At 48.1% G+C, this 16,140-nt stretch overlaps 1 protein-coding gene across 2 annotated transcripts in view; it reads left to right on the top strand.

Moving 5' to 3' along the window:
* The window catches only part of SLCO3A1 (solute carrier organic anion transporter family member 3A1), a 141,571-nt gene that overhangs the window by 110,283 nt on the left and 15,148 nt on the right, over positions 1-16,140 (top strand). For both annotated transcript variants that reach the window (XR_013184092.1, XM_054642346.2), the window contains exons 5-8: positions 6,880-7,044; positions 8,876-9,074; positions 9,952-10,090; positions 14,383-14,558. Coding sequence is in view for 1 of the 2 variants with exons in the window: in XM_054642346.2 (XP_054498321.2) it covers positions 6,880-7,044; positions 8,876-9,074; positions 9,952-10,090; positions 14,383-14,558 (679 nt within the window). In the remaining variant the exon portion in view is untranslated. The remainder of the gene's footprint in view (positions 1-6,879; positions 7,045-8,875; positions 9,075-9,951; positions 10,091-14,382; positions 14,559-16,140) is intronic.

The raw sequence follows: 16,140 nt of genomic DNA, 5'->3' as shown, positions 1-16,140 counted from the left end.
ATTCTCCAGGCAGCAGCAGAGGATTTGCCTGCACAGGGGGTTGGGACTGGAGATGGTCCTTGGGGTTTGTATGGTCATAACTCTGCCTCATTTTTAGCAAGTGGAGTCTCTGCAGCTGGTCCTGGACAGAGCTGTTCCTGCTGTGTGTCCATGTCTGCATGGAGGTGTGGATTGTCCATCTCTTGTGCAAGTGTGGGGAGGAAGAGCTGCTTCTCTGGATTGATTATGCAAACACCCTCTGTATCAACAGCACATCCTTAGAGGATGAACTGCATCTCCTTTTTGGCTACTGAAGGAGCTTTATTATTTTTTCTTTTTTTCAAGCCTTGCAGTGACTGCCAGAAGAGAAAGGTCATGGTAGGAGAGGGAGCAGGGCAGTGTCAGCTGGGGACATGCTCTGAGCTGGGTCATGGCTGTCAGTTAGAGACATGGCACGGCTGGCAAGTGGGAGGATGCTCCAGACACCACAAGATCTGCTGGAAGTCAGTGAGATGGAGTGCTGGCTGAGATTCCTTGGCTTTCTCTAGCCTTAGCACGCAAAAAAAGCCAGGACTAATATAAAAGGAACATGCTCAAAGTATTGATCTTTTACATCTCTGTCAAAGTCTTAAGCAGGAGGGAGGGCCCAGCTTTTGGGAAGCCCTGGCATCTCTTCCTGTGGGGTATTTTCATGCCAGGAAAGAAGCAGCCTTAAGAGGAGCTCTAAACTTGAAATGAAAGTGGTGCCTTTGAAGAGCACGAGGTGAAGAGACAATCAAAGGCAGTGGAGGCAGCAGGGGGCTCAGCACAGGGGCATGGCAGCTCAGGCAGGAAAGCTTTGGGACAGTCCTGGGAGCTGCTTCCCGTGGCTAAACTGGCACGGGGATGCTGCACTGCTTTGCCTGATTAGTATTTCATTTCAGCAAAGCAAATCCATTGGGGAGCACAGAGAAGTGAAGGATTAACAGCAGTGGAAGCCTGAATAAACGCTGCCAATGCTCTTTGCTCCCGCCTTGCAGGGTTGTTCCAGCCCTGTGCTCTCCGTGTGGTCTGTGAGAGCACTTCAGGCATGGGCTGGGCAGTTCCTGCTCTTCTGGGGGGCACAGCTTTGCTTTCCTGCCTCTGCTCTGCCTTGGGGACCTCTCTGCTCCTTGGGCCAGAGAAGATGCTCAGCTCTGTCAGTGCCCTCTGCTCGAGTCTGTCCACATCTGCCCTCTCACTCGCTGCCTCTGACGCACCACCTGCTCTGGGACGTGCTTGGAAATAGTTCATTAAAAACCTTCCTTTTTTTTTTCCACACGGAAATGTCACATCTATTGAATTGAGCGGCCAGTTCTGATGAAATTTGATTTCAGAATGCTTCCTCTGCATGATCTTTAACACCTCTGAAGCACTCTGCCCTAAATGCATTCTGTTTTGCAATGATTTAAACCAGAAATTCGTTACGTTCTGCCGCTCTGTCTAGCAGGAGAGATTAAAGCCCTAAAAGGATTGAAATTGATATGGAATCCTCCAGGTTTGGAAAGGGAAGCTCATTCACGAGGAATTAAAAGAAAACTCACTGTGGAATTAAATGAATTTCAGAACTGCAAATTCCCTAGATTTGGAAACGTTTTGGTTTCTTTCCAGCTTCATTTTCAAGAGTGTAGGAGAGCTGGGATGTACAGCTGACAGCTGCCTTGTCTTCTGTTCAGTTCTGTCCTGCTCCATGTACCAATCTGCTGAATACCTAGGGAGGGAGCTGCTCTGAATCTGGGATTTCTCTCCCAAAAAGTTTCTCTCACTGGGAGCACAGTGCTGGGCCAGAAGCTCCCAGCTGTGCAGGAAGGACCTGGACCATGGGGAGCCTGTAATCCTCAGTTGGAGCTCATAGGATTGGGCAGGATTAAAGGCTAACAAGGGTCGTTTTTAACTCCTGACTTCTCATGACTGGTAGTGACAAGCTTTTGGAGAGGGCTCCATCTATACCTTCATTCACAGCCACAGCAGTGAGGCTTTGGCCCAAGTTTAGACTTTAATGCCTTTTTGGATTTGGGTCTTGTCCCCCTGCAAACAAAACACTTTAAAGGCTTGCTGAGAAGTCCCAGTCTTAGGTGAGAAGATGGTGATCATAAAAGGCATCACGTCCCAGCAGTCTTTGAGTTTTCTGTGGCTTGTGTTTCATAAGGGTGCAGATATTGTTGTCAGCTTTCTCTTGGCTGTTTCCAAGCCAGCATCTTGTTGTCAGCACCATTAAAAAATTCAGAAAGGCCTTCAGCCTGCACACCTCAGGGCCAAAGCTGAGCAGCAGCTGAAGGCAGGCAGAGCCTGTCTACAAAAAATGCTTTTCCATGACTTCTGTGTCACAGTTGAGGGAGGTTTCTGTCCTCCTCTCAAGTCAAGTAAAGGTGGTTCCTGCAGGGAAGATGATGGACGAGAAGGACCTGCTTTCCATGCTTGAGTATGTAACTGCTGCTTCAAGCTTGCATCTTGTCTGGAAGGCTTTTTTGATTTATGTGTCATGCTTTTCCCTCATATCCATTATGATAATTTTGCCAAGGCCACATGGAACTTCAGCATACTAACCTCACCTGAGATATCTTCAGCACTTCTTGCCTTACTCCATATTCTTTTTTACAGAAGCCACCTCTTTCCAGAATGTGTTTTGTTCTTGTTGCCTGTGATGTTTTCTTCATCCCTTTTTCCTCAAGCCAGGTGGAGGTTTTGCCTTTTGCTTTCTCTTGAGACCTGAGGCTTGCTGCTGACATGGGTAGTAGAAAGTCATATTTTGGCTCAGGACTACATTTTGCCTTTCCCTCACCACTCTGTCCTAGGTGGACTGGGCTGTAAACCTCCCTCTAATTTATTACTTTGCTTTCTGTGTTCTTCATCGTTACTGCAAATTGAAAACATGTCTCTGTAGGGTGCTCCAACCAGAAACAGGGGCCTTGGTGATTGTAATGTTCCAAACAATTCATTTCAAGCACCAACGTGATGATTATAGTTTGTCGTTTCTGGAGAGTAGTTAAACCTCGTGTAATGAGGTTGCCAATTATCCCCGCTACTCCCCGATGTGCAGTGACAAATCAAAGCTACTTGGTGTACATAAGTGTGTGCATTTGTCATGCCCCTGGCCTGTCATCCACAGAGCACCCACGGAGGGAGACAGGGAGGGGGTTTGGATGCTTTGGAACCAGTGTTGCTTGAGTGGGAAAAGGTGGGAAATCAAGGGATTTGTGGGGGATATTGGAGAGCTCTGGGACGTCCACCCAGATCCCTCCCAGCCTGCGGATGATCTGTGACCAGCACTGCACGTGGATGCTCTGAAGAGTTGGGATGAAAGACAGCAGTGAAAAGAGATGTTGTGTTCTCCTCAGTGCATCTTGCCAGGGCGGTGGGAATCGCTTTTCTGGGAATCCTGGAGCGTGTCAGGTGCACCAGGATGAGGATGGGAAATGAGCTCGTCCTTCTGCGAGTGGGAGGCTGAGTCTGTCTGTGTGCCCTGCCTGCTGCGGCTTGTGGGTTTTCTCCAAGTAGATTTTTGAGACTCTTTGGACTCCAAAAGACTTTTCCCACTTTGTAAAAGGGCTCCATTTGAGCTTTGTAGCTGCAAAGGGCTGCTCCAAAGTGTTCAGGTAACCTTTTACCATGACATTTACCATGACACCCTGCTGGGCTGGCTCCAGTGGAGAAACACCATCCATAGCTGTTGTGTTCCCCGGGGCTTCACTGTCCCCCCTCAGGCATTTCCATTCCTACTCCATAGCCAGCACCATATGCCAAGCAGATGAAAGCATGTCACTCTAGTCCACTGAGAGATTTTTAAACTTTGCTGCTGACTTTTTACCTTTTTCCCAGAGTTATTTCACCCCAAGAACTGAGACGGATGAGGCAGCAGCCAGTGTCAAATGATTGATCTTAGCAAATGGCAGTAGCAAGATGAAAGGATATTCAATTCTATAGGGAAATCCCCTTTTATTTCCCTTAGAAGATGAAAGAGAATGAGCTGGCCCTGGCTGAGGAGATGGTGGAGGCTGCCAGACTGCTTGAGTTGTCTGTGCACTCTTTGCACTGGGTTTTGTGTCCCACATGCCTGATGGTACAGAGTTGCAGTAGACATTGGTCAGACATTCAGCAGAGGACAGGATCTGTCCCAGAAAACTCACAGGAAGAAGAAGCAGTGATTGTGAAATCAAGGAATCACAGAAAGATTGGGGTGGGAAAGGACTTTAGAGATCATCTTATTTCAGACACCTCACCATGGACCGGGACACCTTCCACTAGACCAGGTTGCTCAAAGCCTTGTCCAGCCTGGCCTTCAACACTTCCAGTGGCATCCACAGCTTCTCTGGGCACCCTGTTCCCCTGTCTCACACCCTCACAGTAAAGAACTTCTTCCTTATATCTAATTTAATCCCTCCCTCTTCCAGTTTAAAGCCATTACCTGTTGTCCTGTCACTACACAGCCTTGTCAAAAGTCCCTCTCCAGCTCTCCTGTAGCCCCTTCAGGTGATGAAGTGCTGTGACCTGGAGCCCTGCGCTGCCAGACAAGGCACTTGTGAGGGGTTCCTCTCCTGTGTGAGATGCTGCAATAACTCTGCAATTTTTTTGTTGTCCACCCCAAGCACAGAAGATGGATTTTCACCTTGGTAGTGCATGATGGTTGGGTGCCAACTTCAGAAATAAATGTCCGTGATCTTTAGCTCCCTCCTGCAAAAGCCAGGCTGTCATCACTATTGTTTGGTGGATAAAGTTAGAGCTAGACCTTAGTGTCTTTGGATTTAAATTGGCACAAAGCTACATCTCAAGGAATCCATTAATCTTGAACAAACTGAACTCCCGAGGCACAACAGTCATTAATACCTTAAATATGGATTTTCAAGCTCAGTGCTGCCAAGTCCACCTTTTCATTTTCTATATTTTTCCTGGCAAGAAGGGGAAATTCTGTAGGTGGCCACCAAAGAACTGAAGGAAGCAGCAGGTGGCTTCTGAAATTTATCCATGTCTGAATTCCCTCATCCCCATTCCTCCCACACAGTATTTTTCCCCCTTTTTTCTTCTCTTTTTTCACTCATTCTGCTAAAAATTGCTATGCCTCTTGCACCTTAATTATGTTCAGTAAATCTTTAGGAAGCAGAAATTTTATACAGCTTGGAAAAATGTTTCTGATTTAAAGGGACCAGAAACTGTGAAGTGACCTCTTCCAAAAAGGTTAGATCAAACCTAATTATAACCCTTTTTCCCACTGTCCCCAAGAAAGAGCCAAGGGCACCCAAGCAGAGCCTTGACAAAGAGCTTTGCATTCTCTGCTGAGGCCAGTGCAAAAAAATCCCTGAGGGAAAACATAACCCAGCACCAGAGAAACATCATCTGCCAGCCCCTGGTACACCACAGGGGATCTGGGGGATGGATTTTCAAAATGCAAATAGGGGTCCATTGAGGCTTCACTACACTACTTCAAGGTAATTTTCAAACTTAATGATTTTCACATTTAATTCAGGGAGAAATTAGTCATCAGGTATGGAGACAAAGCAAGGCTCTCTTTTGTACTGGGATGCTCTCCTCTTCAAGCTGTGTTATCTCTACAATAATTAAAATGCTTGCTGGAGTAGAAAACGTGCAATCTGATTCATTAGACAGATTTCCCTTTGTAGGGTTACTCTTGTTTGCCTATGGGAAATTGAGATGGGCTTGGAGTAGAGGGGACTCTAGACAAAGATGATTTGGAAGGGGAGAGCCAAGGGATCATGAAATCAGAGCCACATGTGTGTGTCCTACACAGTGAACAGCTCAGCACGTCCCCTTCCACCCTGTTAAGGATGGCAGGGTCAGCGTGGAAGGCTGGAGAAGCTTTAGGTTGTGGGAACACACAGACTGACAAGCCTGTCCCAGGCAGGAGGACCCTTGGGCCATGGGGTATCCATGGGCCAGGCTAAGCCTGAGAGTTTCAGCTTGCTGAAAACACCCCCATGTGCTGCAAGAAGGTGGCCATCAGTGAGTGAGCCAGTTTGGAACAGGAAAATGAATCAAATCTGGATGGCAGGAGAAGGAGAGTCCGGATGTGAGCTGGGTTAGTTTGTGTCTTAAAGCTTGCAAGGATTTACGCTGAATACAGCACTCATGGCACCTGTCAGCTGGCTCAGCTTTGTTCATGGGGAGCAGGTACAGAAAGGAGAAAGGGAAGAAAGAGCACACCAGGTTTTGATTGACTTCCCTATGGGGAAAACAAAAAGGAATGTTGGAAATTTTTCTCATTCTTCCAGTTTTCTATAAGAGTAAATAATCACTGATTATTTCTTTTTGCACCTCTTGGTTCTTGAATCTTTAAGTGGCACTGTTCGGGTGTTTCACTTTGTTCTGGTGTTCCCACATTTCCAGCAGTTTTTCTGTGCAGAACAGGAAATTACTCTTGCTGTGAAATGAGTGTACCCCACAGAGGAGGAGAGAGGCACCTCCAGCACCTCAAGTCTACACAAAAACACCTCTGTCACAGACATATTGTATGAAAAATCCTTTTGCTAGGATTTTTTCTCCTGAGAAGCTGAGAAGCCTCAGAGGAAAAGAAAAACAATAATTATCTGCTGCTGTGGAATGCAACAGGTGCATCTTTGATTGGTCCATGTTGGTTGTTTCTAATTAATGGCCAATCACAGTCAGCTGGCTCGGATTCTCTGAGAGTCACAAGCTTTTGCTATCATTCCATTTTCTTTTCTATTCCTTGCCAGCCTTCTGATGAAATCCTTTCTTCCATTCTTTTAGTATAGTTTTAATATATCATAAAATAATAAATCAGCCTTCTGAAACATGGAAGTCAAGATTCTCATCTCTTTGCCCATCCTGAAACCCCTGTGAACACCACCACAATTGGTGACCCCGAGTGCCCAAAATTCCACACACCTCTCCCTTTTTCCTTCCTTGTAGTGATCCCCAAAGTGACCAAGCACCTGCTGTCCAACCCCGTGTTCACCTGCATCATCCTGGCAGCCTGCATGGAGATCGCCGTGGTGGCCGGCTTCGCCGCCTTCCTGGGCAAGTACCTGGAGCAGCAGTTCAACCTCACCACCTCCTCTGCCAACCAGCTCCTGGGTGAGTAACCAAGGGCACACCAAACCTCCAAAGGGGTTTAGAAGTGTTCAGCGTGGCTGGTAACTGCTGCTGGTTGGGCTGCCCCAAAAGTGACTTGTTTGAGATGTGTCTGTGAGTGGGAGGGTTGGCCTTCAGCTGTGCCGTGGCTGCAGGGCCCAGACCAGACCTCCAGCATCCTTTCTCCACTGCATCCTGCTGCCATCACTTCCCCTGTGGCCCAGCCTGTGGAGTGGGAAGCAATATGGGACACCCAGGATGGGAGAGTCTGTGAGAGCTTTGGAAGCAGCAGAAATGGGCTGTCTGGTTGCCCAGGACTGCAGCGATAGTGTGGCCGTTGAACTGCTTGTCTCATGGTTCTGGTGCCCCACAGTTCTGCAGCCCATCTCAGCCTGGGTTAGGAAGCCCAGTGTCTCCTGTTAGTCACTACAGCTTTCCCCCTTGGCCTGGAAATGACAAGATTGCAACGAGCACTTCAAGTACCTGAGTTAGTGCAGCTTGGTCGTCTTTCAAATGTCCCTTCTCTCTGACCATTCCATGCTGCTGTGATTTCACGTTCTACATTTCTCAGCGTTCATTTGTTCCCTGTCAGGACACTGATGGCAGAATATTCATTTATTTGCTGCTGCTGCTCATCCCAGGCAGGCCCAGCCATTTGTTTATGACAGCCCTCCTCTCAGCAGCACCCAATTAAGATATCTGCAAGTTGATCTTGGATGATCTGCGGCCGCAGCTTGCCAGACGGGCAGCTGGCAGTGATCTGTCAAAAACTGGGACATCAGGAAATGGGTGGATCTTCATCTCATAACAAGGAGTTTGCAAGCTGCTCTCCTGACAGTTGTTTATTTCCCTATTAAAGTCATTGATATATCTTCTGGTTTTGGCCTGGTTTTTCAAAAGAAACAATCCCCTGCAGTCAGCCTTGCCTCCCCCTGCAACCCTGGAATTTGCTAGTGAATTTTAATATGATTTGACAGAAGGCCAGAGGTCTCAAAGTTATTAGGCAATTCCATCTTTCCTGAAAATTAAAGGCTTGGCAAAGGGAAGTAACTTCACTCTTGACCCAGTGGGAGAAGGGAAAAAGCTGTTTGGTGGGAGCTGGCTGGGCAGTCAGCATGGGAGTGCAGCTGGGTGACCAGCAAAGAGGGGATCACCCTTGAGCCAGAGCACATCCTGCTTCTGACCTGACAGAAAGGAGACTTGGATACCTCTGTGTTCCTCACAGCAACTTGTTTAAACAAAGTTGTCATCACGGAGTCTGGGAATGCCAGGACTGGGATTCTCTCCTAAGCACAGTTCAGGCAGCGAGATCTGGAGTGTAACTGGCAGCAAAGGGATAAAAGCAATCCCAAACAAGCATAGTGTGGTGATTTCTGTCTATGCTGGAAAGGGAGTCACTTGGCAGTGATTTTGCATTTCACAGTTAAAGAAAATTCTTTTAGGGAGATTTCATATTTTCAAATGCTGCTCCTGCCTAGTCTCTGAAGATCAGACTCCTGTGAGTCGCACCAGCAGGGCTCATCCAAAGCCTCCAGACACCTCAGAAAATTCTTGACTTTATTTGCTGCTGCTTAGGTCAGGCTGGGCCAAGCTCAGCAAGCCTGGCATTCCCTCCAGCCTGGATGAGAACTGGCAGAAGATCCTGGTTCCTCCATGCAAGGCAGCATGCCTGTTTGCATCTGTTCCTTTTTCTGGGCAGCCCCAGCTCGGTGCCACTCCAGCAGTTGGGCATTGCAAAGTTTCCTGGTGCCAGTGCACAGCTCTGGCTGCTGGAGAGCTCAGCCTGTCCCAGTGCAGCTCACTGGGCCTTGCTAACTGCCTTTTCCTCTTGCAGGGATGACAGCAATCCCATGTGCATGTCTGGGCATATTCCTGGGTGGCCTCCTGGTGAAGAAGCTCAGCCTGTCTGCTCTGGGAGCCATCAGGATGGCCATGCTGGTGAACCTGGTGTCCACAGCTTGCTACGTGTCCTTCCTGTTCCTGGGCTGTGACACAGGGCCTGTGGCAGGGGTTACTGTTCCCTATGGAAACAAGTGAGTCCACAGAGAGTTTCAGGGAGCTCTGCCAGCATAAGTCCATGTTAGTGTCCTTGAAAAGCAGTGCTGGCCTTCAGACAGCCACAGAGCAAGCACAGAGAAGGCAGTGTGGTGTGGGCTCTTAGTCTGGCATGTTTCCCTGCCACTCACCACTGAGAGACCTGAGCGCCTGCAGATGACAGCAGAGTTTCACTAAAATCTGAAATTCAGTCAAACTGAATCAAAAGGTGCCAGACCTGAGTGTGTACCCACAGGCACCTCTGGAGCATTGGGTCTGGTTTGTCCTGGCAGTAAGGGACATGCACTGCTCTGTACATTGATTTCAGTGCCTGAGGGGAGGCTGTAGAACCAGGTTTTAGATGCCTAGAAATACAGATATGGTGAAGAGAGAGTGTTTTTGGCTGCAGGCTCATTTTAATGTGAGAAGTGAGGCTCACATAACCTTGTTTTGTCCTGCACTCACAGGACTTGGAGAGAGTCATTTGGTATTTTCTTCCTGAGTGCTGCTGTATGCAGTGGCAACTCTTTAGATGACAACATCAGCCTGTCAGCTCCTTACAGAAAAACACAGAGCTGTCTCCACAGCATCTCTTTGTGTTTCCTTGAGGGAGGCTCCTTGTTGAGGTAACAGGGCAGCCCAAGGCTTGCATTAGATTCTCTCTTGCAGGGAGATAATGGCCATGGCATTTCAGTCTCCAAGAAGAGGCTGTAGCCTGGATTTCTTAGAGCTGGAACCCAGCTCGCCTGCCCACTGCTTTTTTTAATGTGTTTGCCCCTTAACTCTCCCCCTCAAAGGCATCTTTGTGAGGCAACAGTTGGGAGAGCTGGCTGATACCACACTGTCCATTAATTTCTTTCTCTCTTTGTCTTACAGCTCAACTCCAACCTCATCTCTGGACCCATATTCCCCGTGCAATAACAACTGTGAATGCCAAACTGATTCCTTCACTCCAGTGTGTGGGGCAGACGGGGTCACATACTTATCTGCCTGCTTTGCTGGCTGCAGCAGCACGGTGAGTGGCCTTCCCTGGGGATCTGTCACCTGTAGGAGCAGTTCTGGGAGCTCAAGTGAGTGAGGTTCCTGTGTGTCTGGTGGGGCAGCTCACCCACAGCCAGTGAGCTCACAGCTCTGGTGGCCCTGTTGTTTTTCACTCTGTTCCATAAATGCCCACTCTGTGCAGGGAGCAGGATGGGATCTCACAGCCTCCTGCCCTGGTTTTCCTCCTCAGCAGGGAAGCAAGGAACGTGATGGGAGATCTGCACAGGTGTCCAGTGGTAGAACACATCCTCTGCAAGAGATCCCTAGCCCAGAAGGGAGAGCTGAGGAACCTGCTCCTCTTTTATCCTCTTGTTGTTCCTCATCTCCCCTCTTCTCCACCTGCCCATGTTTGTCCTGCCCAGCCCTTTCAGTCTTTTTCCTCTTGCTCTTTCCCTGAATCTGGTTCCTAGACAGTTGTGAGCAGTTGCTGGTTTTATTCACCCTTGTTTAAGCTTTCCTTTAACTCTCCTTGCTTATTTCTCTTTCCTTGCTTTGCTCTGAGGCAGCAGCAAGAGCAGTTGTCAGGGGAGCAGAGTTTCCATCCAAAGACATTCTGCATTTTTCAGTTTTCTCTAAGAGCTTTTTCCCTTAGAAAACTCGTAAAGACCAAGCTATCCCTGTATAAAGAAGATGTGGGGAATTTTTAACAATATCTTAAAAGCCAGTTTTTTCATTTTTTGCTGCTGAAATGTTAATGTCTTCTGGGTTACACTGAAAATGAGGGCTCCTGTGGGTGGGGACTGGTGGGATTCCTGCATCCTTGCTCACTGCCTGGGGCTGTGCCAGGCTGTGTGGAGTCTGTGGGAGGTCAGCCTGGTCACAGGCACTGTTTGTGCCTACACATCAGTGCTCAGCACATGCAGTTATCCCTCCTTGGCTTCATCCTTCCTCGCTGAGGAGATACCAAACCTCCCCTCCTGCCCCAGAGACAAGGCACAGGTGAGTGCTGACACTTGGAGCTGGCAGTGCAGCCTCCCCACCCTCATCACCTGTGAGCTCATCCTGCTTAAACATCTTGTCTCCTCCATTCCCCCCCCAGCCTCAGAGATGCTGGCATCCCTTTGAAACACCACAGTTTTGAGTTTTCAGCAGCCCTGCAAGGATCCACATCAACGTGCCACACATGAAGGTGTCTCCTCCCTGCCTTCTTCTTCCTCCTCCTCCTCCTCCCAATAAGCCAACACCTGAGATGGCAGCAGGATGGTTTTAAGAGGAAACCAGCTTGTTTCAGGCACACAGAATTGTGTCTCACCAGCCCACCAAGCCTTCAGCAGGTGTTCAGCTGGTGTGTGGCTGGAGCATGGCAGAAATCTGTGCAGTGCAGGGCAAAGCTCTGACTCCTCTGGAAGGAGCATGGTAATGAAAATTCAGCTCTGCCCCTTCAGCCTGCAGCTGCCTGACCTTGTGCTCTGCAAGAGCAAGCCTCTCAGCAAAAAACTCACTCTCCCCCATGCTCTCTCTTACTCACTCCTTCTCATTTTGCCTTTTTGTTGTCATCCTTGGGGTTCTTCTCATCTCTTTGTTTTGTGGGGGTTTTTTGCAGTAACATTTTGAACACAAATTGGTGAAGCAATAGCATCTGCTGGAAAGGGCATTATCAAGAATTATGGACCAGTTTGGCCATGCAATGGCCTTGAGGCAAAGCCAAATTGCCAAACCAAGTTTTAAACCCATAATCCAGGTAATGACCTGTCTGGAGGGTCTTGTGAATGTTATGTGCTTGTGATGAGGCAAGGGTTGCTTTTTACTGGGACATAAAATTCTCTGAATGCTTTATTTAACTTTACTACATTTTACGTTTCTGACTGCTTCTCTTCACTTTTCCTCTGTGAACAATTTCTAAAAGCAGTGTGTAGCTCAGATATTTCTTTCTTTTTCATTCCTTCTCTTCTTAGTGAGCTGATTCCAGAGGTGCACTTGTCCAAAAAGCCATAGGAGTATCAGTGCTGGTAGGCAGAGCTCTGGCACCCCCAAGGACTTTTCTTTCCAGCCATTCCTAGGAGTGACCCTTGCATACCACATGTTGGGCTGTGCATCTTGTTTGTTTGATGCCACTGACTGTCTCAGCATTTTGGCTGGAGACACATGAATTCCAGCCTGGAGTTACTGTGCTGGCACCTCACAGCTTTGCATTGAAAACCAGCCTGTCCCTTCCCTGTCAGAGCCAGAGCTTAAAAAATGAGTAATTTAAAAAGTGGGTAAAATAATTTGCGTGGATAATCACAGCAAAGTCAGGATGCTGTTAAAGGTGTAAACTCTGCATCTGTGTAGCTTCACAGGCACACATAAATCTGGGTGTGCAGGTTGCTGGGCAGCAGAAGGTTCTGATAACAAGTGGTTGGATGCAGTGGGGTTGTAGACAAGGAGATCTACAGAAGTTTGGCACAGGTAGCAAAAAATTTCCTCTCCACAGGACAAAGTTATAACTCCATCTTTGATGTTTCCTTGTTTGATGTCTGTGAGTTGCATACTGTGTCAGTAATAAAAGATCAAAGATTTGCCAGGTAAGGATGAGGTGCAGTGCTAAGCAAGCTGAGGTGGTTGGTACAAACCACTCACAGTGCTTGGGGCCAGCACCTTGAAGCAAAGTGGTAAAAAAAGCAGATTGAGGGACAAATTTTCAGGCAGTGAAGGTAGAACCTGCCTTGTGCTTTGTAAAAAAATCCCACCAGTGGCAGGACAGTCTGCCCCACCACTGCCCAAAACAGGTACTTTCTGTCTCTTGATGAGAGCCCATGGGAAATAAACACCCAATTCTGCACGTTTGCTGTGATGGGAATTTTGTCCAAGGGTTATTCAGTGCAGGTGTATACTTTTCCAGACTTACATGGGTTTTGATCCACAGGGCCTTGTCCAGGCTAGTGGCTAGCAGTGCACTGCAGTAAGAGCCAGGAGCTACAAATTCCTGTTGTCTGTGCAAACACCACCTCGGTGGTGCTAATTGTCACCATTCTGGAGCCTTCAGGTGTCAGCTTCTAACTCACAGCACAGGAATTTGTTATTTTAATTACTGCTTGCCAGCAGAAAGGCACCTGCATGTCTGCTCCAGCTCTCCTAGAGTTCTGCACCACAGTCTCTCTTGTCCTCTGTGCACTTAAATGGAAAAAAATGATTTGACTCCTGTGCAGAAGAAAGAGATTGGTGTCAGAAAGGTTGGAGTAGTATCCCTGCTGATCCTTATCTTTGGAGGCAGTGAACCAGAAAGTGTGCTTTTGTATGGTCCTAAGGGGACCCCTTTGGCAGAAAAGCAAAGGAATTTCTGCTTGCACATGGTATGGGAGAAGGGGAGGAGATTGAGCTGCTTTTCAATATGTTATATTTTATGACGTTGCTCCTCATCCAAACACGTGACCTGCAAACCCAGCGGGCTTGTGAAGACAAGCCATGAATCATTAATGGCTGTTTCTTTCTGTATTCGTTAAGGGATTTCTTGGTAGTATTGTGTGCCTTAATTGCACTGACATCCCCCACTCAGAAATTCAGGAGGGCGAGTTGGAAAATAAGGAAAAAAAAAAATCCTTAAATCTGTGACTGGCAAACAAAGCTTCTTTTCACATCCTGCACTTGCTGGAGAGATCAAAGCAAAATGCAGTCATTCCACCCTCCTTCTGATCACATATTGATAAAGTTTATCTTGCTTGACTTGAGCTTTTAGCTCAACACAAATCCCTCTGAATCAGATGTCATTTATTAGCCCTGGAGTGCACTGAGGTCCAGCAGCATCCCTGCTGCCAGGCTGTGGTGGTTCAGCTCTGGGTGAGCTGCAGCACCCATCGTGGGTGGCTCCTGCCCAGGATTTGAGGTGCTGGAAGCAGTCCCCAAACCTGCAGCCAAGAGCAGGGCTGCAGATTTACCTGCATTTAATGTACTTCAGTTTAACTGCAACAGCCAAGAGGACAGAGGTAAATAAGAAAGTAATTAGAACCATAATGGGGGGAATCTTCCTTGTCACAGAGACACAGATTGTTTCTTTATTCTCCTCCAAAGAGGTAGAACTCGGTAATAATTCTGTCACCGTGACATTTATGGGAGAGACTTGAAAGGAGCAGAAGAAAAGAAACAAGGCAAGGGACAGCTTTCCCTTGCTGGCAGCATGCGTCAGCTCTGACGCTCCTGAAACTCTCTCCAAACCCCCCTCCAACAAGCACTTAGGAGTTATTTAATTGACCATCAGAGGATTAGGCATTGCTGCTGACAAGCCCTGTTACCGAGGGCAGCGGTGGGATCAGAGCTCTCCCTTCTCCTGACTCCTTGTGCTCTCTGCAGAACCTCAGTGGCTGCTCGTGCCTCACCTCGGTCCCTCCTGAAAACGCCACCGTGGTTCCTGGCAAGTGCCCCAGCCCTGGCTGTGAAGAGGCCTTCCTGACATTCCTGTGTGTGATGTGTGTCTGCAGCATGATCGGGGCCATGGCGCAGACACCGTCCGTCATCATCCTCATCAGGTGGGGCTTCGGTCATCATCCTCATCAGGTGGGGCTTCGGTCACCATCCTCATCAGGTGGGGCTTTGGTCACCATCCTCATCAGGTGGGGCTTTGGTCACCATCCTCATCAGGTGGGGCTTCGGTCACCATCCTCATCAGGTGGGGCTTCGGTCATCATCCTCATCAGGTGGGGCTTTGGTCATCATCCTCATCAGGTGGGGCTTCGGTCATCATCCTCATCAGGTGGGACTTTGGTCATCCTCATCAGGTGGGGCTTCGGTCACCATCCTCATCAGGTGGGGCTTCGGTCACCATCCTCATCAGGTGGGGCTTCAGTCACCATCCTCATCAGGTGGGGCTTCAGTCACCATCCTCATCAGGTGGGGCTTCGGTCACCATCCTCATCAGGTGGGGCTTCGGTCACCATCCTCATCAGGTGGGGCTTTGGTCACCATCCTCATCAGGTGGGGCTTTGGTCACCATCCTCACCAAGCAGGACCGCCAGTCACCGTCCTCATCAGGTGGTGGGATCTTGTCATGAGATGAGGGCTGGAGGAACTCTAAGGCACAGGGGGGAGATGAGGGTCCCACACAGCTCCTGGCCTCTGCCTTTTATACCAGGCTCACTGTCTCCAGACCCATGACTTTGAACTGAACCTTCATTCAAGCTGTTTTCTCCCTACTCTTTTTCACTTGTTAGTGTCTGGTTTAGCCAGGCATGGCCCCAGTTCAGGGCCTGCAGTATGGAGCTGCTGGAGAGAAAATGGGAACTGCTTAAGCCCTCCTTTGGTAAAGTGAGGGAGTGAGGTGGAACTGGGCTCCCAAACAGACAAGATTCCTGCAGGGATCTTTCAGAGAATGGTGGCAGGGGCTGTTCTTCTGGGATTAACATGGAAATACAGATGTGCAGTTTCCAATCCAGCTAGTAAGGAGGTTACAGCTGCATCAGGAGAGGGGCACAATTGCCATCCCGTGTTCTCAGCATGTAATGGCTTAGAGAGAGGCTTAGGCTCACCTTTTGAGATCATCTGGAGACCACAGAAACCACGGAAGAATTTAAAGCTAGCTTTGGTGAGTACCTCCCTGCCTGGAGTTTAACTTCTCTCACCCTGGAGCAAGTCCAAGAACATAAGGAGCTTGGAAGTCTGAAGGACATGTCTGAGTTAAACCAATGTGAATAGGTGGGCAAAAGTAGCTTATTCAAATAACTGACCTTGTGTTATTTCCAGACATATGGAACACTTCACCTTATGATATACATATATATCTAAGCCCACATTTATCCAAAATTACTTAGCTGTCCAAGCTGTCACTTACTGAGACTAATAACCAGAGGCATAAATAGCAGATCCATTCTGCTGCCTGGAAAATTCCAATAAAATTCAATCAATAAGGTCTGTATTAGAAACACACTCTTGAGTGGATTTTGGACAGAACAGCTCTGTGAGGGCATGTCTCCCTGCAGGATACAAAATGAGATATTCCACCTACTAGTTCATTTCTCTCTTTGCATCTCCAGTAGCTAAAGGGAAATCAAATTTCCTCATGATAAATATTGTGACAAAAGCAATTTGGAGTTTGAAGAGTTCTTGTTCAAGGAA

Source organism: Agelaius phoeniceus, chromosome 13 (genome assembly GCF_051311805.1).
Source record: "Agelaius phoeniceus isolate bAgePho1 chromosome 13, bAgePho1.hap1, whole genome shotgun sequence".
Classification (NCBI taxonomy): domain Eukaryota; kingdom Metazoa; phylum Chordata; class Aves; order Passeriformes; family Icteridae; genus Agelaius; species Agelaius phoeniceus.
The sequence above is the reverse complement of the archived record's forward strand: the minus strand, read 5'-3'. Positions and strand labels throughout refer to the sequence as shown.